The following is a 26,877-nucleotide window of genomic DNA, read 5'->3' on the forward strand; positions in this document are numbered from 1 at the left end:
TCATTTTCGTAATTTGTAAATAAAATCATATTATTGGAAATAAATATTTTCTTACACATATTTTATTTAGTAACAAGATAACAAACGATTAAGAGGAAATCCAAGTTCCAATAATTTTACGTACTCTTGCTCTAGCTTGAATAAGATCTTCAACATCCGTATCCAAATCGCTGTACAGATCACGACAGTGCGATGATCCTGGGGACAATGTGGATTTGTTAGATTGGTCGATGTTCGTCAATCTCCGATTATTTTAACAATACCTTTGATGAGTATGGCGGGAGAGAATGCATTTAAGTCCTGAAGAACAGAGAGAGCATGCCACGGATCGACGTCCCCGTTAGTAAAAATGACATTTTGCAAATCTGGTCGTAAACCTCCGTACATTGTGTTCGTTCTTCCAATTCTGGTATACAAGAATCTGTTACCGTAGCTGTAAGACAAACGATAGTTTCTGTACTATTTCTCGAGAAAATATCAAACAATACATTTTATAACACGTACTAGTATCCGTATAAGTCGGTACAAAGACCTGTAAAATAAGGCAACGGGAATAAGGTTCCAAAAACCGATTTCCTTGAGTCTGTTGTTTGATAATAACCGAATTCTGTGCATGTCTGGTAGTACCATAGTCTCACTGGAAACATCAACATGTAAAGATTAATAATAAATAATTCACAAGCGCGAAACCTTCTTTTACTTGCCGCAAGTAGAAAACGTACTGATATCAGGTTGCGAGTCCCATATTTCATTTCTGTAAACTTTGACAAACTTGTTGTAATTATTTTTCAAACATTTATCTTTGTCCGACACGAGATGCGCTAATCTCTGGAGAGGACTACCCAGATACGAAGCAGTCATGTTTTCGCAGCAAGCGGCGATTTTTGTTCGATTGTTCTCCACTTTATCGTATTGAACGATGCCAGCAAATTCCTGATTAGAAAGATGTTGGTAACTATGATTAGAAGCAGTTATTTATCTTTTATTCGAGATGCAACAGCGTATTCTTTGAGAAACTATACCTCTGCTAGAAGGTTGCCGAGATGACCCAGATCCTTGAGGGAATGTACATCCGGCACATCGCACAAACTACGACAGTTTCAAGTGTAATTTAAACAAATATTATACACGGCGAATAATGTTAATTTCCTACGAACGATAATTACTTGAAATACTCTTTTAATTTCTGTGCTCCTCCTTTAATGGCTAATAACTCTTCAACCTCGTCAAAAGCAGCTTTAACTTCGTCCACGCATTTCTGACTGTGTCTACGGAGCGATTCCGTCACGACTTCGTAATACTCTAAAAAAGAAGTTTCCTTTTCTATTTATCTATTTTTTTTTCAAATTGATAGAAATTACATGGAATTGCAAAAGAGTTTATTCTTCACCATAGAAATCAACTTTGGCGAGAACTGGCGCGCTACTAGCTAGTGCACCCTGAACGAGATGAGGGTATTTCAATCTAACCCATGTTGCTACATTTCCAGCATAAGATCCACCGAAAACAATCACTTTACTATTCTGAAATTTCTCGTCCTTTTTCCTCGTTTCGATGAAATATGCCAAGTCCGCCAGTGCTTGATCTACGCTTAGATATTGCAAGTTTCTTGAACTAGTGTCTCTAAAGAATTCGAAAAGTAATAGAAAATTTGGCAAGGCTGTGGCAAACAAAAGTAAAAATATACTAGAGCTTGAGAAGAAATTAACTTACTCGGTCGGTTTACTTTTGCCGTAATAGCGATGTTCGGTGTAGTACATGATCGCGTTGTAAGCGGATGCGAGCTCGTACATTAAACCAGCCTCTAAGAAGCCTTTAGATATTGCCCATTCTCCTCCGATCATAATCAAAATCGGTCCGTTTTTCTTGAAATATCTTGAATTTTCATAGTAACGCTGTCGAAATATACGATGCATAATACGATGTACAATACGATCGAGATATAAATACGCATTTCGTGTTTTTAAACGTTTGCAACATACCATCAACCAAGTGCGATTGTCGCGGATATTGAAATGATCGACGGGTTGTCGGATCCATACTTCGGTTATATTTTCAGAAGCCGATTTGCTCAAGGAACGTGGCTCTTCCAAACCGTGAAAATGAAATCCATGGAGACCAACGCCATGGCCGAGGCGACAGGTAAAACATAACAATACGAGAAAACTTAAGAAGATCATATTCGGTTTTCGGAACTATAGACAAGTTCTATTAATTTTCATTCGTTCAACGAATGTGACTGTAAGACAATAGTACATAACGTGTTCTCTGCGGCTGTTTTAACACTTTATGGCGAGATATAGAACGGAATTCTCTTAATACTATATCTAATTAAATAAATTTATCTGATAAGTTGATACATATTGTCTCTAATCACCGGGGAAGGTACACACTCTATACATTAAAAAATATCAAATTGTAAATACGGATATTAGTGCTAGAAAGATAATATCTACCGCTTGACTGATCCCAATAATATTTATCTTATTTATTGAATATTTCGTAAATCGGCTTCTGAAACGAAGACAAAATCAGCACTGTATTACGTAACTCTCCAAGTCGAGAGTAAAGAACTTTAGGATTATTTTCAACAACGATTGAAGAGTGAAAAGAAAATAGAAAGGACCTATTGCGATAAATATGTAACATTTTATTATTAAATATATTTTGGTAAAAAAAAAAGTACTTATTGTTCAAGTTATATTTGGTTTCCTTATATAGTTTTCAATAAAGTCATGATAAGAACAAATTTATACAAATTCAACGTCTGTTACGTCAATTCTCTTTGATCTTTATTTCGTTTTCAGAATCAGTCGTAGCCCATTCGTCGTCGGATATTTTTTTAGGAAGTTTCCACGATGTTTCCGATTTGTCGACATCTTTGTCTTCTACAACGCCAGAGACCTCAGAATCGGAGGAACCCGTACTTTCGGAATCAATTTGTTCCGAATTTTCTTTGTCTCATTTAGATTTTACGCAAGGCAGATTTATCGCGTCGACGATTTCTTCGGTATTCCACTTTCCGGACGTGCTCTTCAATTTTCTTTCCCGAGAAACTTGACACGACTCACTATGACTTTTCGATCTGTATCTATCTTTCTCGACATCCTCTTTTTCTCTTTTAGAATGTTTACTCGAAAACTTATGACTTCTCGAACGATAATGTCGATCGCTGCTTCTCAAATGTCTTTTATGCGAACGCCTCGGCGATGTATCATCATCCTCTTCTGTTCTTTTTTTGTATTTCTTCGAGCGTCTTCTAGAATAGTCGCGATCGCTTGAAACATCATCATCTCTTATTTTCTCATCTATGTGTTTTCTAGATCTCGTTCGATGACGTTTGATCGGCGGCGAATCCTCATGATCGATAGATCTATCTCTGTCGAGTTGTTCGTGTCGTTTGTCGCGAGTCGATTTCTGTCGAAAGGGACTTTCGACAGAATGATGGCGAGTTTCAGCATTCCTTGAACGATGACCTATCTCGGTCTTGGGGGATTCGGACCACCTCCAATTTTTATTATTTTCCACGTTGCTGCCATCTTTCCATTTTGATTTATTTCTAAACAAAAGACATCAAAACAATGGGTATATATATATATATATATATATATATATATATATATATATATATATATATATATCAATAATATATGGTAACGATATAATCTATCATTTAGAAACAATACCTATGTTCGGTTCTTCTATTGCTCGTAACTTTCTGAGCAGACGAACACGATTGTTTCGCCCTTCTTGGCGGACTTTTGATATCATATTCGTCATGTGGATTTTTAAATGTATGTAAAAAATTACATGCCTTCCCTTTGGGACATTTCGACATCCCACAGACAGCACTCCTCCATGATTTCAGGTTTACGAATTCACAATTAAGCTGTCGGCCGGCATACCATCGACCTTTCAGTCTCCTCAAAGCCCTAGCAGCTTCCCTTTCGGTGTAATATTCGACATATAAGTTGCCCCGCAAGTGAACTTCGGTGTTGCAACAATATTTCAAGGTTTTTATTCTTCCAAACGATTCCAGTTCCGGGACTACATCTTTGTAAAATTCGTGAAAATGTTGCTGTGTTTCCGAGTTTTCAAATTCAAGGGCAATATCAGTATCGTATTCCGCAGAATTCTTCTCCAGAGAAAAATGCGTATAAAAACCAGGTACTAATATGACTTTACTTAAACATACCCTGCGATGATTTCTCGAACAAATGTTACCATATCTGCAAACATATACGTATATGACTTGTTGGATATCATACTTTTATTTAACTACTTACGTAATAAAGATTGAAAGGTTAAGCTTTATTTGCTCACCTGCAAGCACCTGTCTTTGTGAAAAACGGACAAAGCTCTTTACTAGGTTGACTATCGATAACCTCACGCAAAGCTTCCGGGGTTTTGATTCCATTATCAATGTAGTCGTCAATCTCTTTAAGTAACTGTTCCCGCCTTTTAATTTCCTCTTCCCTCCTACGTCTCTCCTCCTCCTGCTTTTTGCGAATAGCCTTCTGTTTCGTTTCAAATTCTTGGCGGATTTTCGCCTCTTGCTCCAATTGTAACTGTCGAGCTTTTTGCTTTTTCTCTTGCAAAATTTGCCATTCTTCTTGGGCTTTCACCTAGGGAGATGAAACATAGCGTTACGTATTATCTATATATTTTAATGTTAAGGCTTGACTGTTTAGTTTATAGGAACCATGTAGTAACTAGCAGGCTTTGGTATCCACATTTTAATATTATTTTCAGGGTTATAACTCATGTGGAAAATTCTTGCGAGTAACTTTATAATTAATCGAACGTATGCTATCGATTCCGAAAACAAAGTAATTTCGACCATAACAACATATACGTTCGTTAATCAATTGCTTGCTAATATATTCCATAAATCAAAACGACCAAATAAGAGAAATAGAATGTACACTTTTAAAAAGGAAATTCACTAAGACTGCATAAATAATATTTTTCGCTTTTATTATATATTTACCTCTTCCTCTAACCATAATCTTTCCCGTTGATCGTGTTCTTCTTTTTCCCGAGCTTCTTTTTCTTTGTCCTCAACTTCACACTGTTTTAACCATTTTAAATATTCCGCGCTTTTCTCAAGTGCTGCCCTCACCTGTTCCTCGGTCGCTTTTCGCTGAGCGGCCGTTCTGCGACGCAGACGTCTCCGACGTTCCCTTTTTGCTATATTACGCCACTTTTTGTGACTATATTTCGTCGAACGACTTCCTTCCATTATCATGCATTTTCCACAAGAGATTGTACTCGCGTTATTTCCGGTGCTATTACAGTATCACAAATTTTTGGGGGTTGTGAAACGTATTTGTTTATGCGTTTGACAACCGGTTTCAATGAAGAAATGCAGACAGCACGTGCACACCGCCATGTTAAATTTAGAACGAGAAGCTTTGATCTGGATTATCCCTATCTTTTGAAAGTGTACGAAATTATATAATAAAACACTATTTTTGTTAATACTTTTACATCATTGAGTGATAAACTGGCGACGCAAAAATTTTTGATATGTATAAATGAAACTGAAAAAATAATTTGTTTTTGTACTAAAGCTAACTGAACATTTCGAAAGAACCGTTAGAAGATAGTTCACCGTTTATATATCGGCCATTATATTACCATTGTAATAACATTAAACATATAATGTGTAAAAAATTGCAGTTTGATATGTGGTGAACTAGATCATATAATTCTTGACAGTCGCTAGGGGAAACCGTTCGAAAATTGAGTCGTGAGAAATCAATATGGACGACGGCAAAGTTTTGTTCGTTCGAGACAGATAGATATGAGTAGAATATATCTGTCTCTATTTGAGATATTCATAATATGTTACACACGCGCAGAACGAAAACCTTGTCTTCCATGTTTAGTTCTCACGATTCAATTTTTGAACAATTTTTCCCACACTTTGGTATATGAATGTCAAGACCTGTTTATAGGATTGTGACTGTAAGATAAACATTAGGTATATATTTGGTAACATAAATTTATTACTGACATAGGGAATCACTTCTCTTAGGGATTTTTATTTCAATGTCATGGTCACGTTCAAGGTGGTTCAAAGGTGGAATTTATTTGTAAACATGAATGACCGTGAATTACACACTCCGTTTCTTCAAATGTTTTATTTAACTTATACCCATATACAAAAGGAATTTTGCGGATGTACATAATGAGTATTTTACATGTAAATAATCAGAAAAGATTAAATTATATAGGCGTATGCTTGATATACTGAACATGTATAAAAAAATATCTTCGTTTAATTTGTATAATTTTATTTAACAAGCAGAATTAGTATCGGAAGTAATATCTCGGATTGATTGTTTCACTTTTAAGTAAAAGAAGTTGTTTCAATTCGTCGACAAATAAAAGGTTCGATAACATAATAAAAAGAATTCTCTCTCTCCAGCTTACTGTATCAAAAGTTGACCTTACAATTATATGTTACATTTTATTTTGCGATCCTTGTTAATATTTACCGTAGACGTTTGGTATCATGCATTCTTGATATGAATTAAAATACATATTGTACATATATTCCTGAAACGTACGAGAAATACAAAAAAGATATATTAACAAAGGAGATACATTAAGCTTTCGTTTAATCAAATCGAGCCTTTTACGTAAGTGCAATAAATAAGAATCTTATCTAATTTAATAAATACATTTTATTTATATGTTATATATTTGTTTTTCTATTATTTACTTTATGCAAAACGACAAAGCTGCATCATTCTGAAGATAAATCATTAATTACAAATTGGTACGTATCTGAATTCGTAATCACTCTATTTCTAATCGATTTCAATCGATCATCTGTTACGATTGTTAATTCGCATTGTATCCATTTAAGGTTTGGGTTTGCTTTCATTGCTACGGTCCTGTTGAAGTACCGTTATATCTGACAGAGCGTTGAACTACAAATGGTACGCATCAGTCAGTAGTAAAGCCACCTGTGGTATTTTTCGGAACGATATCGACAAATACGCTTCAGCCAATTGTTTTATTTTTACAAAAGAAACAATTAAGTTGAACTAATTATCGGCAGACACAGTAAACGCGTAAAAAATCGCTATTATCTTAACTATACTCGCTATTCATGTTGCGAAAATAATGAGGAAGTATGTGATAGCCAATGATACCAGGATACGTTGCAAATAATACACACGTAGCTGTTAGTGCAGTCGTGAAACTCAAAGCCGGTAGTGTAGTGTTACCCGGCTCGTCAATGTGCATCTAACTCTCAGGTATTTTATTTAATACCGGTGTGTATTAATCGTTAAACCGTGTATAATGTGTAACTCGATGCATAATTAGATTATAATGCAAGGAATAAAAATGGATCTGAAGAATGGTGGTCACTTAGAGGAAAAAAATAAAAAGTTAAAGAAAAAAGAGAAGTCGGTATTTTGGACGTACGTGCTGTGGATGTTCGGAGGTTTAGTTGGTGCGCATCACATATACCTAGAACGAGACGCACAGGCTTTCATATATTTTAGCACTTTGGGAGGATATGTTGGTCTCGGATGGCTTCGAGACATCTACAGGATTCCCTCGTATGTCCAAGATGCGAATGATCATCCTAACTTTCTGAATGATTTTAAGCAGAAAGTTCGAAACAATCGCAAGGTAAGTACATTAAAAACGATCGACGATCGATTTTAAGGATTCTTCGAATAAGCATTCCGAAGTACGGTTAATCGTAGGGACAGAAAAGAATGCATACTTTTGTTAACAGTCGAGGCATACAAAATTTTCGATTGTATAAGCATAATATTAACGCAACGTGTCATTTGATTTCAGCCGCCATTCTCGACAGTGCGATTCGCCACCGAAAATGCAGTTGCATATTTTTGGGCGGAAATATTTCGCAATGCGATTCCAGAGGACGAAGTGTATGGAATAAATTTTAGGCATTTACTAATTCTGACACCATTGGTCATTGCTTTAGGTAAACGGTTGAAATATTTTAGAACATCAACCATGAAAATACTGCAATGTATTTAAATTTCGTTCGACTTATCTTTCACCACACGTTTTTCGCCTTGTTTACTTTGCATAATTAATCGATAAGGTTTTTACGAATACGAGTATCGCATTGGAAACATGTTTAAACCGATGCTCTGTTACCTAACGAAATAATTTTACGAAAACGAGTATTTTATATTATATTGGTAGTTAATTATTTTCTAATCAAACCAATTTTTCTCTGTCAGTTTAATTGTATTTAAATTGTATTTAACCAGGTGTCTGGATAGTAGGGAATATAGGCAGGGAACAGGGTTCCATATGGATTGCTCTTTGTTCTGCATATTTATTATATCCAACGCTATCTTATATCGGAGACGACAGCATGTGGATATTTTTGATGGTCGTTGCTGCTAGTTTAGGCTTCGATACGTTCAGCAAGCAATGGAGATTAAAGCCAAGAAAGAAAAGACACTTCGTTCAAAGGATTTTTTACCTCGGTATAGCTGTCGCAATTTACGTGTCTTTACTAGGATCGTTCTTATACTTTAATGCCGTTGTCACCGACAGCGAGGGTGAAGAGATTAAACTATCGGAAGCTATCCAACACTTCCTAACGTCTCCTATATGGCTCGATCTTAAGGTTAATTAAAATCACGTAGAACGTGCTTAATCGAAGCAAACCATTGGATGTTTTACAAAATTTGAAATTTTCCAGGCCAGTCTTGAAGCAACCTGGAATCAGGCGGTACATCAAGGCTTTTGGGCAACATGGGCACAACTGATAGATCTCACAGATCCTCGGGGAGAAATAAACGCCTACAAGGTACGCCTCGAAGCTCGTTATATGGAATTACTACATCTGAATGCAAATTTTGTAGATTTTAGGCCTTTCCCAAACGGCTACGCAAACAGAGGTAACGTCTCGTTGGAGAGCTCTCTCGAGGGACAATCATCCCGACAAGATAAAGGGCACTGAGAAGGAAAGGAGACAAGCCCAAGAGAAATTTATGGAAATACAGCAAGCGTATGAAATTCTTTCAAAGGCTAAGAATCGCAGACAACGTCGAAATAGAAAATCCGAATGACCCGTTTATTAACGTTACCGTACACGTTGACTTCAGGATCGAGAAGATTCGTTGCAAATCAACTGAAATTATTGTGACAATCATTTTGATACTTCGTAGATTAGCGATAAACGAAGGTTTGTCGTATTAAGAAAATGTTGCGCGCCTCGTAAATGTTTATTCTAAAAGATACATTTTTTACAACATTCCACCAAAAATAAGACGAAGTACGACGAGACAAACCGTATTTATTGATCATACAAACCTGCGTTGTAAAGCGTTCCTTCTACCTTGTTATCTCTTATTATAACAGCGTGCTCTTTTGTCCAAGGCATTGCTGATTCGGACAATTTGGCACTACGCGTTCGAATACGAAACACATAACGTGTACATGTATAGGTAAAATTTTGCACGATATGTTCTATCTTTGTAATACGAATACTGTATACATACATATATGTACTTACGTAAGTACCTATTGTACTGTATTGATTTGCCTTAATAAGAAAGATTGTTTTCGCTCTTAATAGTGAAAAAATATCGTACAAATAATACGAATCTTTTTATTAAATATATTTATTTATAAATTTTTTCGGCGATCATCGCGTAATTAAACAAATGTCACTTTGTGTTTTACGATACGTTTATATCTTATAAATTCAAAAACCGTAAAGTTTCTTTCTAATCTTTCATCGCTCTCTCTCTCTCTCTATCTCTCTCTATAGAAAATTATTTAAGATTATTTAAAAATTATCTTATAGATTCGACGAATAAGTGTACATAAATCTTGTTGATCTTTTGATGTTCGTGAGAGTCAGTTAAAAAAAAATTTGTCTATCCGTACATGTTCCCAAACTCTGGTAACGTTTATCCAGATCGTAAGCCAAAAATAAGTTCAAAGTAACGTAAGAAGAAAGATATATATGTATACGTATAATCTACAAATGGTAGCAATCCCTTTTCCGCAATACGGTTTCTATAAACAAGTTTACAAGGTGAAAAAGTTGCACTTTGTATTTTGGTCTAATAGAAACGAGAATGTCATGTAAGATTTTAACAGTATAGATGGTACTAGAATTAGAATGAGCGTTGATCGATAGGAACTGTAGCCAGTGGATGAGTGGAAAAGATCGAAGGTCCTATTGATGTACGACGATCTAAAATACAATAGAATGTATTTTTTTCGAGGAGGGAAGACGCCTGCGATCTTTATCCGCACGTTTATCCGCAAAACGATTGGCAAACGGGATTTACCGATCTATTTGTTTTTGTTCTTCGATCGCGAAGGCTTTCCTACTATATTCTCGATCTTTTCTGTAAAATTGGGCCCATACTTGTCCTTTGATTGTTCAAGAATATCTTGCGGCGAAACTAGAGTCACCCTGAAACAGTCGGAACACGAGAAATAAATGCGTCTGTCATTTGCAATGTATGCAACGTGGAATTCGGAAAAAACCGGAGCCATCACCTTAACTGTGGAACGCTTAAAGGTCGAAGAAGACTTTTAACCACGGGTGGTACTTGGCTGGATTTTGGTAGAGCTGGACTACTTGCACAAAGGGCGGCGCTAGTTAATTGCGAGACCAATGAAAAACTTCGGTCTGGGCCGGATGTCGTGCGGAAAACTTTTCTTATCTTCGACTTGAATCCCGAAGATGGTGGCGACAGGGGTGCGGTCGGAATGGGCATCACCTGCACATTAACCAACATTTTTCGCTATCCTCCATGGTGTTCCTACTTGATCGTAAGAAACATCTTCGTTAGAAGTATCTTTACCTTCCCTTGGAGTACTTTCGCTGCCAGTTCGGGTTCACTACCCCACCGACAAGAAGTTGACCTCTCCAGGAGCCGATGTCTCGCGAACCTCTCGATTACTTCGGCGCACACGTACCTTCCACAAAATCTGGCCCACTGTTCCGCTCTCAATCCTCTCCCTTGGTCTCTCAATGTCGGATTCGCACCTGAAAGCCAAACGTCGATCCGTTTTCTCTTTTCTTAACTCGCCAACTTTTGAAAAAAGAAAAAAAAAAAAAAAGAAAAGAAGAAAGATGACTCTGTTTACCGGCGAATAAGAGAATTTTGGCGCATTTGGTTCTTCCTTGAAGTGCTGCCTTCATTAACGGAGTAAAGCCCGATGCGTTTCTCGCGTCCACTTCGATGTCCGAACACCTCTGCAGCAGTATGTTCAAACATTCCGTTTGCCCTAGATCAAACGAAACGGGACGGGCATTAAGTCGAATACGAAACAAGCTCGCGTCCTTCGCGACGTTGCAAGAGTTGGCGTATTTCGAGTAACGTATCGTTCGACCATGTTTTGGCTTGAAACGTCCGTCGGCGTACGTCACTGTAAACCACGCGCATTTCAAGTACTCCAACACTGGGTTATTTCTGGTATCGATGACGCCGGTGGAACCCTTACGGCTTACGGCATCACGAGCATAAAATTTGACGTCCGTTTATGTATGTATATACTTGTATTATATGTAGATATATATATATGTATATAGTAACGGAGATTTTCTAACGATGGGAGAAGTGTTGTATTTACAAGATTTATGCCCACCATGTGGCCGCATTTTTTCCATTACGTACAATACGAGCACAGACAGGATGCTGTCCTTGAAAGATTTCAGCGTAACAGATTTTATTTTATCTTCTTCGAATATCCTCGTTCGTGGAAGAAATCGTTGAACGAGAGCCGGTCGTCGATTAATTTGAATTTTGCCGCACGAGTCAATGTCATCGTGTGGATCTCGATAAAAACCCGTGACGAGCATTTGCGACCACCCTCCCTCGTTTTTTAAAATATAACGAAATTACTTACCGGCCTGCGCGGCAAAATGTAGAGGCGTGTTGCCCTCGTTGTCCGGAGTATTCGGGTCCACCCTTTCGTACGACAGAGCTAACTCCAACATCGTCGCGGCACCGTTTCCCGCCATGTAGCTGATGGCAGTCTGGAAATAATCGAAACTGATCGATTTATTCGAAAAATAAGTCGAAAAAGAAAAATAAGAACTTGTCGAAGTGGCCGTTTACATAAAATTCTTTCTCGCGCGAACAATCACAAACGCGCGTATTTTACTTTTCAACCGCAGACGTGGAACATCCTCGCCGCGCCGGACGTCTCGTTCTATCACTTTTCATTCTTTCCCCTTTTTCGCTGATCGCGCGCGTTCACCGATATTGGCTTCCGTTTTCCGCAACGTACTTATCAATGTTATTCACGTTAGAAAAAGGATTGCGAAACTGTTCTTCTTTCCGGAAGAAAATGAGATTTGCCCGGCGACTGTCCTACTCGCGGTATTCTTTGCCTCTGAGAGGCTCACAAAGGACTGTGCGGTAACAGTCAATTTATTAAATGGTTACTGACGTTGACGCGTTACCTATTACCTCGTGTGCGTCACCATGGCAAACACTGTGCGGAGCAGCACTCGCACATGTTTTCGTATAAAGAACGTACGATGCTCCTCGAGCTGGCGAAAACAGTGCGATCTGTTTATCGCACGCGAGCTCAGAAAATATTTCCTTATAAAACAGTAGCGATTTAGTGGTATATGAAGCTTCGTTTTGCTAGCAATAGCGCGTCAACGTTGAACATTTGGTAACTAGAAACTTGATACGTATCGATATGAAAATCTAACTTTAAAAATATAGCGATCGAGATCGATGTTAAACACTGGCCGATTTGATTATTTGCTAACGGAATACAAAAAGCAGCTATCCGTGATTCACGCCATTGGAAATCACAACTCGATACAACGATCGTTTTTAATTTAATTTTCATTTAAATATATTTGACGGGTTGCAACAGCAAGTTCTCGTTATTCTAACAACCAATCCTCTACAAGCCCTCTACAGTTCTTAGTTCTGTCCGAGAAAGCTGTTGCTTTTCGAAACTATCTGTACGACAAAAATCTATTGTTCCGTAAGCTTAGTATCGTTTTACATCGTTAGATGTCTTTTCTCATTTGCTATCTATTCGCTACGAATAATTCCCACTGAACGAAAAATTCAATTTTCGCTATGATCTAACGTGCTGCATAACTTGAATATATTAAATTGCACTCGATCGTCTTGAGATCGTAAAAAATCGCACCATTTACATATATGTACGTATGCTTAAGAGCAACGAGCGTCACTTCTTTCTCACGCGTCACGTCTCACATATCTAATGAGGAAGCTCTTTTTTCCGCGACCTTCAATCAAAGATCCCGTCTTTGCCATTTGGAAAAGAACATATACGAGATAACGGAGTGCCAAAACTTTTATCGTGCCTCTGCAAATACATTGTTACTACCGATAACCAAAATTTAACGAAATACGTTGATAAAAGCGTAAGCATGTAACTAGGTAAAAAAATGTTTACTTAATTACACGAATATCATCTGTTTCGTAATATTTCTAACAAAATAGCGTGATCGAAACCGATTGAAAATAGACGTAGAAATCCTGAAGCTTTTCAAATACTTGAAATCTTTTTCACTAACTTTTTCTTGTAAATTGTTAACGAGCTAAATACGACGAATTTTTTTTTTTTATTACAGATGGATAATTGTTAATAACTTACCCTGCCGCTGCTATCAGTCATATTGACGTCCATGTCTCCGAATCCATATTTTCGTACATGGGCAGCGATTTCATCGAGGGCTGCGTCGTCGGCATCTCTGGCTGCCCTGAGAAGGGCCGATGCGCCCTCCGACGTTACTTCCCACGAGGACGGCACTTTTCTGACGATATTCACCTCGGCCACGCTACGATCTACGAAACGAGTCGAATGTTTTACATCTGGTAAGAAAAACTTGTACAAACGGCTCGTTTCGCAAGATGTGAAAATAGAAAAGATAATAAATAGGCTGTCGGGTAAACGTTGCCCCGATAGTTTACAACCACGACAGACGTATTTGTAATAAACTATAGTGGAAAATATCGGTAACATTTTCATGAAATCAGTGCTAAACAGAGAGTTAGTTGTTAACATAATCATTTATATAGTAGGTAGAGTTCCGATAACAAATCGATGATTCTGCGTATATCCGGTGTATTTTTCAACGGTGTTTTTTTCATTTTGCATTTCTGTTTTCTCCTTTCGTTTATTCAGTGTATCGTGCCTGTGTGTGCACGTTCTTTTTGACGAATCCCCAAAGAAAACAGCGATAGTTACGACGAACGAGGTTCGAACTTTGAACGTATCTGCTAAAGATTGGAAAATCGGAAAGTCGTACCGGTCGGATGCAAACAAATTCGAGGAAAATAAAACGAATAAAACGAGGAGAAGGAAGAGGAAGACGCGTACCTTGCAGAACACCCTTGTGATAGACCTTAGCTTCGTGTATGGCGGCTCTTTTGTAAGGTTCGCGTTTCTCTTCGAAACTCGTATCCGAACTGAAGGACACCGATTTCTTGACGCGCGCGCCGCCTTTCTTCCTCCGTTCCACCGGCAACGTTTGAACTCCTGACGAATGTTCGAAAGGATCGAGATCGTTGGCGACTCTACTTAAAATCGAAAAGTATCCCCTTAGAGTTGGATGCTTGGCCGAACAGCTTTTCTCGGTGCAATGATTATTTGGACAAAGTGTGCGCTCTTCGGGATAGTTTCCGCTTAGCTTTCTCTCTCTAAATTTATTCGCAGAATGGGCGAGATTCGACAGGAAAGTGGAAGATCTTTTCAAAATGCTCTCCTCGGTTCCTTTCCGATCAACTGGCCGCGTCGCTGGAAAACCTGCAAAGACGGCAATTTCGTAAAAGTTTCCTCCACTTTGTACGCGTTCGATGACGATCGACAATTATCGATTCGATCAAGCGGAACGTTCGAATAAACGAAACTATACGCGCATCATCGATCGTTTGAAACACGCGTTTCTAAACACTTTTTTAAACACTCGGATTAAGATATCTGAATATCCGATTGATAATAGAAAATAGAAAATCCGATGGATTAGATATGCAAGTACCTTCTCTGAGATAGTCCGGGACGGAAAAGGATTTGCGAATAGGCCGCTGAGACTTGCCAAAGTCCGTGGATCCTGCGAAATCCTTGGACAACTGTTTGCCCGAGGACTGTTCTTTGAGCAAGTCGTCCCGAAGTTTGGGGCGAGTTTCGCTACCCACATTCACGGCCGTCTTGTTTCTCTTGACAACGATGCACTGCGCCGACGATGTCTCTCTTACCGCATAGTTATTTCGAGCGAGCTCTCCCCTAGATGCGACGATGCTGTAGTTGTTCACAGGACAGGTATTGCCCTTTAGCAAACAATCGAACTTTAACCTCGCGGTCTGCACGTCGTTTGCCTACCAGTAATCTTCCGATATACGGCCAACGTCCTATTTCGATCATTCGCGCATTAAACGAGTCTTTGTACCCCACGCGAACGTTGCTCGCAGCATGCAACATTCAGTGTACGCATGTACGTGCGATATATCGAGGAAAGAAATTGAAACTCATCTTAACTAGCTGCACGTTCTAACAGGTAAATGAAAACGACAAGAAAATGAAGAGGAGACGAGGCGAGTGCCTAACACATAACATGTGCAACGACAATGTCGATACGTACGTATACGTTCGTGTAACATTGACGCGATTGTGGCGATATTTGTTTGGGTATAATATTACCAATTTAGCGTTCGTAGTTCATCGGATACTACGAATATCGTTCGCCAAGCGAATACACGTACGAACGTGCGTAAACATTGTAACGATACTCGCGGAAAAAAAATTCGTTAACGCGACGGTGAAAATTAAAAGTGTGGTTTCCCGAAAGAGAAATCTGACGAGCGAGAATAGTTTGAATGTAAACGAAAGAATAAGAAAGGTTGAAAGACTTACGAGAAAATGGAGAACTTTTGTTTCTGTTTAAGCCGACATTGGAAGAAAGGAGGGCGAGAATGAGTTGGCGTGTTGAAAATCGATCGTTCCCGCGGAAACTCTCGGAAATCACTGACGGTGTCGCGGATCACGGCACAGCGAGTGTCAGTACTCGGAGTAGGAGAAGTTCCTTGAAAAACGAATCGTGCCTTCCGGATCGCCTCGTAAGACGTGCACGCGAGTTCTACCGCGTCCGTTTCAACTAAACGCTATTTATATGTCGGTTAAGTCGTTACGTCGGTCGGTCTGTGGCTCGTCGACGCGTGTACGCGCACTATCGAAGGAACTGTGCGAGAGCAATACGCGTGTAGTACTTTTGTTCGTTCGCGCACATGTCGTCAACCTGTCGCCTCTGGCCATCATTACGTCTCTTCTTTTTTTTCTCTCTTCGATTAACCGGCTGCGATCTCTCGGACGAACGTGTTTGCATTTCATATTTTCGCATTTAGTCGTGCTGGTGCTCACTTCCAACGTGTTAAAGTATAAACGAAACGATGACTCTCGGAAGGAAACTCGCGTAAATCGTCTGGCGAGATTCGAGCGTAAAAAAAGATGAATCGTTTATAAACGACTCGTAAATCAGTCGATCGCTGATTACAGTCGGTTGATTTTCGAAGACGTGCGAATAGACCGACATACCAGAAACCTATGCTAGGTGGCACTCGAGTTTCGTTGCGTGGAACGAGGCGAAACATAAAAAAGGAAGCAAGGACAAAGAGAAACCGCTCACCTGATTGACGTTCCGTCCTATATTGGATATACGATGAAACACAGTGTGTCCGACCATGCAATTCATTCCACTGGATACGCAGACTCTTGCGGAGTAAGTCGCGTTGTTCGTTGGCGATCTGTTTCCTTCGTTCTTTGTCATCGTCGTTATAGGCTGCATCGTAAAAGCAGGTTATCGATGAAGGTACGTCAAGTCGATCGATGGTCTTTGATTCCACGTAACATCTCGCTACGATGCTCCGTATTGAAAGCTGCTATATTTACGTGTGTATTATTTACGAGGTGAACATTTCAAAAGCTACGGGCAAACAATTTTCGAGAAGAACTGGCATGGAAATTCCAACTATTCGTCGACACGTTAGTTTCGTCTTTTACGTTTCCGAAAGTGGCGTTCGTAAGTTTAAACCTGTCGATTGAAGATGCTGTTTTGTATCGGAGGGGCAAGCGGCGACACTCTCGTTGAGCGAACTTTTCGCAGTCGTGTACACTGGTTCTTTTGCTAGGAGACCGCGTGCTTATTTTGGCGGCGTTACATTTACCCGACAGGCTTATCGTCGTCGCCTCTGGCGTTAAGCCAATATTTTGAATTCTCTTATGCACGAGAATCTATCGATTATCCGATGTTCGAAAAATCGCTCGGCTCCGAACTGTTTATCGATTTTACAAAATTATTGCCCTATCTGCCGTTTGAAAGAGCGCATATGGCGGCCAAGTTATTTTAGCACAAGTACCAGATTACAAGGCTTTTTTACGTACAAAGTATCGGAAAAATGGAATGGTATCGAGGGAATATTTACGGTTCGTATCTGGTCTGCATGTTAATAATTCAGCCGATTCTTTTATACCGCGATCCAGGTGAATGCCTAACGACGATAAGAAAATGCATACTAATTAGAACAAAATACACCGGCGAGTAACGATCGTTGCTTGCCAGTTTCGGTAATTTAATCTCGCCAACGAAAATATAACACATAAATGTTAGAGCGACACGAGCCCATCTTATCGACAGATTTCAGAAGATTCGTGAAACGAAACACTCCGTCCGACTACGATCTACCTATCATATTTTAGAAACAGCTAAGTGGTTTTCATAAACGGCTGTGTTGAAGATTGAACTTTCTAAATACGTGCAACGCTCGATTAATGAAAATTCATAGGAGAACTCGGCAAACCGACGAAGGTTGTCAACGTCGACAGCATGCACGCGACTTAATCAAAAATTATGATCATGTTTCGTTGATAATTCACGTGCCACATTGTGTCATTGACACATTTCGAAGACGATAATGACCTCGCTGACGAACCTTTGTCAACTCTCCTGTGCAAGTCTTAACGTATCGCTTACACGCATCGGTTTTCCTTTCTACGCAACAACATTCTTTTCCATACTCTACTGACCGGCTTCGGTTTAATTTTAAACCAGGTCGACATCAAACTGCCGACATTCGATAAATTTCTTGCTTAATATCGCAACTGTGATTTGTTAACCGATCTTTGGTCCACGACGAAGTACAGCAAATAGACGAGCTATTTCGCGGCAAATAATTTCAGTATCAAACGTGTTTACAAAAATCAGCAGCGCTCTAAAGTACGATCGGTAAATCCTGTATAATTCTGTAAACTTCGATTTCCTAAATTCTCGGATACTCTAATTTTTTTATCGTATCTATCGATGGTAAGAGAAGGATACATCCAGCTGCGCTATATCTTGCGTTATCTAACGTCGCTTTTATAACACCGAATTTACTGGTTCTCTGTGCCATTTTAAGAACCGTTTCAAATAATATTCACCTACCTATGTTCATCCGTGCTTATCGATTTACGATGCAAGCAACAGAGATCTTCTCGTTGTTTGAAATTCAAGCTCCTCGCCGTATACCTTGTCTTCGCTATTAAACTCCGTGAAAAATATTTGCACATCTTCTTGGAAAAAGTTCGACGAACGTAGAGTAGTATCGCGTTTGTAGTGGTCGATCGCGTATGGAAAGTACAAGAAGAACGATAATCCGCGGCGCCGTTAATCCCATCGAGCAACTTTTCAAACCAATCTGTTCGCATAAGGGTTAATTGGATACTGGGCCAAAGTTTAATTCACACCCTCACCCTGAAAGTATCACGGCAGTCGTATCGCACGTTGCCTGATCCGCGCAGCCGCGGATTTAGGCCAGGTGTTACTCCTCGATGAATAATCAACGAAATATAATGGACCAATTGTGAAATAATTTTTGCCAAATATTTCCCTGTCTCTCATTAATTAGTCGCCACCTCCAGACGTTACTGGCTGCAAAATTTTCAAGATGAAAGGAAAAAAAGTCCGTTGAAAGTTTCCTAGCTCCTCGTTCGGTCTATTTTCGTACGTACGGTAATGCGCGGCCATCCGATGGGACGCACACACGTGTTCGCAACTTCAGATGATTCAAGTTCAATTAGAAAACCAAGACTGCCAAAAATAGTATTTACGATATCCTATATTAGAAGTTTGGCGACTCGCGGTAAACCTTACGTATTACACGGATATAATTCCAAAATGGTCTGTCGCGAACCAATGCTTTCCGGTTGAGGAGCGCGCGCGCTCTCGTTTTCAAATATCTTCCTACGAATGTAAAATAATCGATTAATTAGCAACACGTACATCGACTACGTGGTCCTAAAATGTCGAGATAAAAACATTTCGTTTTAATACTTTTTAGATTATTGATAGGTATTGGGTTGGCAACTAAGTGATTGCGGATTGATAGTTACCACCTCATTAGGTGGTAATGACAAAATCCGCAATCACTTAGTTGCCAACGGAATACATCGAAACGCGCTGAAAAACAGGAATCGACAGAGATCGATGCGCGAAAACGCAAAAGTTTGCATATAAATATTCATAAGAGCGTTATCCTATTGACCGGCGATACTGATGACCAACGAACAAATACCATTTTGAAAGAAACTTATATAGTACGATGCGCAAAAAGGAGAGCGTTTGTGACTGCATATTCGTGACGCCGCGTCTTATCGATGAAAAGAAAGGAATTATCCGCATGCAATTTATTCAGTGTAGTTTACGTCCTAATTCGTCATTTCGTAGATTTTTCCCGAGTTTTAATATCGATACTAGAGTTCTTGTTTTCGTTGTTCCATGCCGGACATTATTTTAAAGACAAAGCCATCTTTCTCAAATGTACTCTGATTTTTGTCTGTCGCGTAAAACAGGCAAGCTAATATACATATATTACGTCATCGTTACATCATCGACCGAAAGATACGCGCAAAATGGTCTTGGAAATGGTGAAAAACCGGGAAAAGACAATACTACGTACTTGAAAGTGTAATGCTGTATTTCGTTAACATATAGAGTTTACATCGAGGATGAACTATTTGATGCAACGCCAGTAGAGTATAGCGTGCATAAATCTTGCTCATGCTCTGGCAGCCCTTTAATTATGAAAAAAATAGCAATATCGTGGCAATGCTGATCAGGTGGAAAATACAATAAAACTTTAAGGTGATTCTCATCGTGTTCTAGGTATACGATACTTATTTGGCAATAATCAACAACAACTGGGATCAAAGGTCACGAGTGGTGGCAACAATTGCTTAACATTTCAAAGTTTCGATTTACCAAATTTCGAAGGAATTTTTCGACTCGTCACAGTGAGGTTTACCATTTATAATCGTTGATCCCAAAATTACATAATAACTTTAACACTGTTTCACCCATTTCTCTCTTCAATAGCCTTCTTTTAAATTTCCCCGTAGCAATGCTTCCTCCTTCGCCGCGAGATGCTTTCGATTCGTGGCAGTAAAAATTCTAGGATCGCGCATCGTGCCCGATGATACGTTAGAAAACAAGGTGGAAAAATGATTAATTCGAGCGCTTAAAAACGAGATCGCTGCAAAAATATGAACGACTTTCTCCCTTCCAGTTACGTGCTATGTACCGGTCGACGTGTATCTACATATATCTATACGTACGTATAATTCGAAGAACAAGTAATATGCCCGGATCGAAAAAGGAGAGAGAAAACAATGTGATAAACAAGACGAGCCGAGTTTCACAACTATCGACGCGTATCAAACACGTATATAAATATCTAAGGGCAAAAAGGCATCGATATTAGTCTCATGGAGAATACGCGTCAATTTGAAATGCTATAGAAGAGGAGGAAGAAGGGGACGCGCTTCGCTAAAAAAGTACAGCTTGGAAAATTTGGAGAAAAACATCCGCCGAACGTCGTGGCATCGAACGTGCAACGTTCCCAAGGATTTCTTCTGTTTCTCCGTGAACCATCGATTGAAGCGAAATTTATTGAACCCACGAAGCAGGTACCCAAAGCGGTTCCGACTCGACTCGATGAACAGCGTTAACCAGTTGCTCGAACGCCATCGAGAGGTCGGCATTTACAATCACTTCGTCGAACAGATGATTGTAAAGGAATTCGATTCTCGCAGCGTTATACAATATTTCGTGAAATTCCTCGTCCTGCAAACGATAGAATGATCATCCTATGTTGATTAGGTGAAAACGTAGGACGTACACAATTGCCGATAAGAATTTTTGATTTACCGTAAAGCCCCGAGAGTTGCTTTCGTCGAAAGTCGATCTTGCTCTAACATCGTTCCTCGTTTCTTTCAATATCTCGAACTTTGGCGGCTTTATATATATCACATATGGTTTTGTCTGCGGAGTTCGAAGCATCTTCAGGGCTTGATAGTGAGAATTCAATAGACACACGTATCCGGCGTTTATCAACGAGCTAACACTCTCGGAACTAGTACCGTACAAGTTGCCTTTATACTCGCCGTATTCTATAAGCTTGCCATACTCGATATACTCTTCCATCTTTTTTCGAGTAACAAAATGATACTCTACACCGTTGATTTCACCTGGTTTCCGTGGTCTCGAGGTATCTGAAGCCAGTCACAAGAATTTCATCAAAGAACGAACGATTAAGGTAAGTAACGCTGCTTGATTGTTTGCTGAGTAAAGTTAACTTAAAACAAGGAAAGCAATATAATGGAAAAGTTGAATGGAAACTTACAAGGAACAGGTGTCTTGTACTTATCGGGATCGGTGGCTATAAGCCGTCTCTTCAGCTCGTTCCTGCCTACACCCGGTGGCCCGATCAGAACCACCGGCCGGTAGTGGCCCGGTCTCGGATAGAGCTTTGCGACCTCTTCGTAGGTCAGTATTTCTTCCCGGTCGAAATCGTCGTTCTCTGCAGCGTCATACATGATTTTTTTAGTTTTTACTCCCTGCAAGTTGCACTTTGTAGACGAGGCGTGTAAAGAGGTACTGGGACGGGGGCACAATGCGGGCAAAGGCACTGGAACAGAACACAAGCCTAACCGACGGTTAGGTCGTCAGGCCAACATTCGTTAAGAAGAGCAGCCGAGATCAATTCATCATGGATTGTTTCCGTGTTAGAGGCCACGATTCTTATTTAACGCTCTACTACGATAGATTGCAATCTATCCTCGTCTCGAGTCGTTTCTCCATCTTACATCGTACGTGGTTACCAAACACGTGTTGCTAACAGATGGCGTGTCTCTTAATTACGATATAACAAAACAAGATTTAAGTTTCAGACGCGACGATGAGATCAAAGATTGCAAATAAGATGACAGAGATTATTAAATGAAATTACGAAGGCGATCGTAGCTCAGCGTACGTCAGAATTTCCGAAACGCTTTCACCAATTGCACTGCGTTTACATGGATCGTCGATCACAATCGGTAATCGATGACGTGATCCGATCGCGTTTTGGAAACAAGGACAGCATCGTATTTTAAAGCGTTGTATTTTATCTATGCTTGGTTGCAAACGCCGTCACTTACTTATATTGTCATCGTCGGTCTTCTCTTTTTGTTGCCTCTCAAGTATAATTCGTGTTTCTTGTAAGGCTCTGCTGGGGATCAAGCCAGCTCTCATATTTCGGTCACCCTCTCGTCTAGCTTGCCACCTAATTTCAATAAAAAATAATTTAAATGTACCGTAGTATCGACTGCACGGTCAAACAAGAATTCCAGTCCTACCAATAAGCATCATCCTGGCTGACGATGTGGAGAACGTCATTCTTCGAGAAATCTAGTCCAGCCTCCTTGCAAGGTATGTACGGATCTTCGGCAGCTTTATACGAAAAGTGCGCTCTAACTCGTACCTATTAAAATTGTCACAACGATATTAAATGCACATAAAATTGTCAGCAACTATATTAAACGATATTAGAAGTGGAAATCGCCGGTCAGAAATTCCTTCCTATTTGACCAGAATCGATCATCGATCGAATAACCTAGCATTTTAGGACGTACCTTGCTCTCACGAATTCCCCCTTTACTATCGGCAGGCACTATCTTAAAAGTAATCGTACCCTCGGAGTTTTGCTGAAAGAGAACATGACGCTATACATATATGCATCTTTCGTGCGATAAATCTCGATCAGGAATCTGCAGCGTACAGATCGATCGATAAAGTAGTACATGTCGCGAGAATAAAATAGAAGCTGCGACCTACCAATATTTTAAGAACACAATTCGGAGTCTTTCCCTCGACGCTGATGCCGTTGACCTCGCAAACTTCGTCGCCAACGTGAATGAGGCCGGATCTATCGGCGGCACCGCCATGCATTATTCTCGCTATCACGATCTTGCCGGTGACCTCGCATGTTTTTATGGTCGCCCCCTATTGTCAACGTGTAAACTAATATTTTGATTGCGGTTGCGAGGTGAGCGTGTTAGGTAGTGCCTTCGTTTTTCTTAAAAAAAAATAAATAAAAACAAAGAGAATTCATCGCGAAGGCATAAACACACATTCGATCGAAGCAGTCGACGCTTATAACGTTGTACGTTCCTTGTACATGACTGCGTTTCAAGCGTTATTCAACGGCTACGCTCTGCGTCTTTTAAATATCTCGAGATAAATCGACAGCGGAAGATCGTTCACGATCGTGGAAATGCAAAAATACAGATTAATCTTTCAACGGTACGCTACGCACCGTATCGTTGAATTTTATCTCGAGAGATTTTCCACATTCAACACAAGGACATGCGGGACAATAACACAAGGTACAGTTGTTATGATAGAGAAATTGTTTTATTCACAAGCAAAAATAACAAACAAAAAAACATAAATCAACGAGGATTAAAACGGACGCACGGTGTATAAAGTAAGGTATAAGCAAAATTAATAAATTGTGTGTAAGGAAATGAACAGCGTTCTATTTACAGCCTAGTTTAACACGATCTCCGTTCATTTCGGTGTAGAGGGGAAATCGCAGAGTCAGAAAATAAAAATTTTTCTAGCGACTAGATGTCTGATAAGTTGAAACGAAAGAAACAGGATTAAACGAAACACTACGAAATCGTTTTGCGTATCGCTAGATACGCATGGAACGCATTACAGGCCTGTACATGTTTCGGCTTGAAGTCGACTTACCACGATCGGTTCAACGCCGGCGCCACACTTCGAAGCAAGTTTGACGATGAAAGAAACACGTGATTACTTAAGAAACTGTATTGAATATCGCGCGAGCGATACGTATTCGATACTACGATACTTGTTACAGGAACACGAGGTATCTAAGTCGATACAAAGGATTAATCAAGATCAAGTCCCATGCAAATTGTTGTAATTACTTCAAAACAGTTATGTTCTTACTCATTCTTTGTTTTCTGCATACACAGGCAGTGACCTATTATAGTACTTTCGCGTAAATACAAGGTAACTTTCGAGAAAACAGAACTATCCTTCTTGGCAGACAAACGTATTACGATACGAGGATGGAACTCGTCTTGCACATCTGCCCGAAATAACGAATAGCGCGAAAGATATTCGTGGGAAAATATTACGATGTGTCACCCTATACCGGTATGTGGAAACTGAGAATGAGGAATATAGTTATATGTATAATATATACAAAATATTATACATATATATTGTATAATTATACGTATGTCTATATATAGAGACACACAACCTCTTTCCATTAGATATGAGTATCAATTCGAACTACGTTATCAAGCTTTCCTCTTTTCTTATCGTGTTAATTGAGCAAAAAACTTTAATATAAACATTGAACACGGAACACGTGCGACCTATCTGACGTACCAGAGGTTCGTTCGATTTCACCAACTGTACGATCTTGACCGTCTCTTCGTCTTCGTCGACTTCCAGAGGAATCTCCGGTAATCGGGGATAATAGTCTTTCTGGGCGACCGCGTCATGAGCGCACAACAAGCCCTATGACAAAATATCTCGATTTCTTTTCGGTTGACTATACTACCTTTTTAATCGCCGCGAGTACGCTACCTGTATGTGTGGTTTTTGAAGCAAATGGAAAAGTTCCTTGCAGTCCTTGGAAATGTGCGTTTTTGTTGATAACAGATCGAGAACTTCGATGTCGATATCCATGGAATTGGAGAGTACAGGAAAAAATTTGTCGTCCTTGACATTGTTCAAAATTTTATTATGAACATTCACTAAAGCGTTCAATTCCTTCGATTGCAACAATTCGCTCAAGAATCCGAATTCCTCGTCGGTACAACTTGGTATTTCACTTTTGCTCTCCTGTAGAGAATTCAGCAGCTTGGATAACGCTGAAAAAGAAAAAAGAAACAACGATCGTTCAACGAATACCGGCAAGGTTTCTATTGATGTGACATAGAGAGATTGCAAAATTTAAATATGAGGGCCTGCGCAAAAAATGTCACGTTCAGATGTTTCTTTCGCGAAATCGCGCCACGATCTTTCAACCAGTACCTATATCTATGTATTTCGATATTTTTCTGGAAGTATCGAATTTACAAGACGTGTATTCTCCGATCGATCAATGAATTTTCTGCAAACACCTGCATGTGATAATCTACCGTTTTAATAACACAGCAGCAAGTCAACTCGGACATTTTGTCGAAGAAGTTGCTGCCAGGTAAAAATAGATGTAGCGCAAACGGTACAAAAACGGTACGATTCTATTTTTCCCAAATATCGCGTTTATCAAACCGGTGAACATCCCGAAATCGCAAATATTATCCTGATTATTGTAATTCATGACATTCTAGAAGGCAATGCTTAAATACTAAAAAGAGAGAACGATATAAACTATAAACGAAAGGACAGGCAGATCGTGACAAAGCACACGTAAAGTAGTCTACTCACCAGAATCCCAATTTGTGTTTTCCATGACGAGCGCCGCTGTCATAATTTATCAAAACGCGATCCGATATTATTTCCGAGCGTGCTGGATTAGAAGGTAGCAGGGTGTATATACTCGAACAGTCGCGTGGTACGATATCGGAACGACAGAGAATAAGTAATCAGGTCAGCCGCGATGCGTATTTCTAGCGGATTGGTGCGCAGCGCCGCGAATAACCCGGTAAAACAGTTTCTTGTTTCGCATTCGCGGCTGGAGTATCGTTATCATAGCGAGAATAATCGTTACGTAAGCCACTGTCACTCGACACGGGGTAGGATGACTACCACCGCTAGACTGACCCGTTCGTCTCGCATCTTGTCAACCTTTTGGTTTTCAGTTGACCAAACACTCTGCAACACCAAACATCTTTCCCAACAGTCACCGAACGATCGTATCAAACGTTTTTCTGATCACTGTACAATTCGATTTAGTCAGTATTTGTAATTCGATAAGGGTTTTCGATCATTTTTCGACATAGACGCGATACGGCGCGTTGCGTCGGGTGGCCATCTTTAAAGGCAGCACTGTTTCTTCCACTGTCCAACCTAGAGGTTCTCCCTCTCCCTCGCCCTTCCAGTTTATACATTGTACTTCCTATCTACCTCTCCATCCCTCTTTTTCCAAGTACATACTTTGCTTTTCGAGATATCGCTTCTATGTTTTTCTCACATTCATCGGTTTTTCCCGATTATTTTTTCCATTCTTCCCTTATTAGTCCTTTCCTTTTCGGTCTCCTCGCTTCTTCGTCACAATGTTCAGGAAAGAGACAAAACATAAAGCGTAAAGAGCGTGATAGGGTGAGGGAGGCGGAGAGGGAAGAGGCTACGTAGAAAATATCCTAACCGTTCTATCTTAGCCAACGAGTTATTTTCTACTTTTAACGTTTTATCACAAGAGAGTTACATGAAACGGGTGCCGTCTTGATGTAGTAAATAAATGAAAAAGACGAATGTAACATGTTTTTATAAAACAAGTTATTATAAAAGCTGTTGTACGCAATTGAGAGGAACAATAATTACAAAACGATCGTTTATAATCTATAGTATCG

At 39.6% G+C, this 26,877-nt stretch overlaps 5 protein-coding genes across 12 annotated transcripts; 1 reads left to right on the plus strand and 4 right to left on the minus strand.

Annotated features, from left to right (window-relative positions):
• Nucleotides 1–44: 44 nt before the first annotated feature.
• Nucleotides 45–2,475, minus strand: LOC122569659 (putative serine protease K12H4.7). Its single transcript, XM_043731026.1, has 9 exons — nt 1,983–2,475; nt 1,714–1,895; nt 1,391–1,623; nt 1,167–1,302; nt 1,023–1,089; nt 723–933; nt 505–637; nt 264–433; nt 45–198 (listed from the first exon to the last, which is right to left on the minus strand). Exons 1-9 carry the CDS (start codon nt 2,178–2,180, stop codon nt 89–91), a joined length of 1,440 nt encoding a protein of 479 aa, XP_043586961.1. The 5' UTR covers nt 2,181–2,475; the 3' UTR covers nt 45–88.
• Nucleotides 2,476–2,627: 152 nt separating this feature from the next.
• Nucleotides 2,628–6,668, minus strand: LOC122569656 (U2 small nuclear ribonucleoprotein auxiliary factor 35 kDa subunit-related protein 2). Of its 2 annotated transcripts, none has more exons than XM_043731018.1 (4): nt 4,991–6,668; nt 4,324–4,625; nt 3,687–4,229; nt 2,628–3,559 (listed from the first exon to the last, which is right to left on the minus strand). In XM_043731018.1, the coding sequence occupies exons 1-4, from the start codon at nt 5,246–5,248 to the stop codon at nt 2,962–2,964; spliced, it is 1,701 nt and encodes a 566-aa protein (XP_043586953.1). In that variant the 5' UTR covers nt 5,249–6,668; the 3' UTR covers nt 2,628–2,961. The 2 variants fall into 2 exon arrangements, with proteins under 2 accessions (XP_043586953.1, XP_043586954.1); XM_043731019.1 differs by having other exon boundaries at nt 3,428–3,559; nt 3,815–4,229.
• A 456-nt stretch (nt 6,669–7,124) lies between these two features.
• LOC122569661 (dnaJ homolog subfamily C member 22) lies at nt 7,125–9,297 on the plus strand. Its single transcript, XM_043731029.1, has 6 exons — nt 7,125–7,271; nt 7,342–7,653; nt 7,828–7,975; nt 8,271–8,635; nt 8,711–8,818; nt 8,874–9,297. Exons 2-6 carry the CDS (start codon nt 7,348–7,350, stop codon nt 9,078–9,080), a joined length of 1,134 nt encoding a protein of 377 aa, XP_043586964.1. The 5' UTR covers nt 7,125–7,271; nt 7,342–7,347; the 3' UTR covers nt 9,081–9,297.
• Nucleotides 9,298–9,602: 305 nt separating this feature from the next.
• LOC122569654 lies at nt 9,603–19,085 on the minus strand. 4 transcript variants are annotated; one of them, XM_043731014.1, is made up of 12 exons: nt 19,012–19,080; nt 18,446–18,931; nt 16,652–16,901; nt 15,011–15,299; nt 14,353–14,778; nt 13,627–13,817; nt 11,884–12,013; nt 11,122–11,262; nt 10,836–11,020; nt 10,528–10,751; nt 10,314–10,441; nt 9,603–10,216 (listed from the first exon to the last, which is right to left on the minus strand). In XM_043731014.1, exons 3-11 carry the CDS (start codon nt 16,808–16,810, stop codon nt 10,318–10,320), a joined length of 1,869 nt encoding a protein of 622 aa, XP_043586949.1. In that variant the 5' UTR covers nt 16,811–16,901; nt 18,446–18,931; nt 19,012–19,080; the 3' UTR covers nt 9,603–10,216; nt 10,314–10,317. The 4 variants fall into 4 exon arrangements, with proteins under 4 accessions (XP_043586949.1, XP_043586950.1, XP_043586946.1 ...); XM_043731015.1 differs by having other exon boundaries at nt 9,603–10,441; nt 16,652–16,804; nt 19,012–19,085; XM_043731011.1 differs by having other exon boundaries at nt 9,603–10,441.
• An 873-nt stretch (nt 19,086–19,958) lies between these two features.
• LOC122569399 (MAGUK p55 subfamily member 7) lies at nt 19,959–26,567 on the minus strand. 4 transcript variants are annotated; one of them, XM_043730387.1, is made up of 11 exons: nt 25,793–26,567; nt 24,947–25,233; nt 24,746–24,877; nt 24,074–24,100; nt 23,153–23,320; nt 22,951–23,022; nt 22,675–22,799; nt 22,477–22,601; nt 21,681–21,857; nt 21,206–21,549; nt 19,959–21,121 (listed from the first exon to the last, which is right to left on the minus strand). In XM_043730387.1, the coding sequence occupies exons 1-11, from the start codon at nt 25,833–25,835 to the stop codon at nt 20,945–20,947; spliced, it is 1,677 nt and encodes a 558-aa protein (XP_043586322.1). In that variant the 5' UTR covers nt 25,836–26,567; the 3' UTR covers nt 19,959–20,944. The 4 variants fall into 4 exon arrangements, with proteins under 4 accessions (XP_043586322.1, XP_043586320.1, XP_043586321.1 ...); XM_043730385.1 differs by having other exon boundaries at nt 21,681–21,983; XM_043730386.1 differs by lacking the exon at nt 24,074–24,100 and having other exon boundaries at nt 21,681–21,983; nt 25,793–26,565.
• Nucleotides 26,568–26,877: the final 310 nt, after the last annotated feature.

The sequence above is a fragment of the Bombus pyrosoma genome, linkage group LG7 (assembly GCF_014825855.1).
Source record: "Bombus pyrosoma isolate SC7728 linkage group LG7, ASM1482585v1, whole genome shotgun sequence".
Taxonomy (NCBI): domain Eukaryota; kingdom Metazoa; phylum Arthropoda; class Insecta; order Hymenoptera; family Apidae; genus Bombus; species Bombus pyrosoma.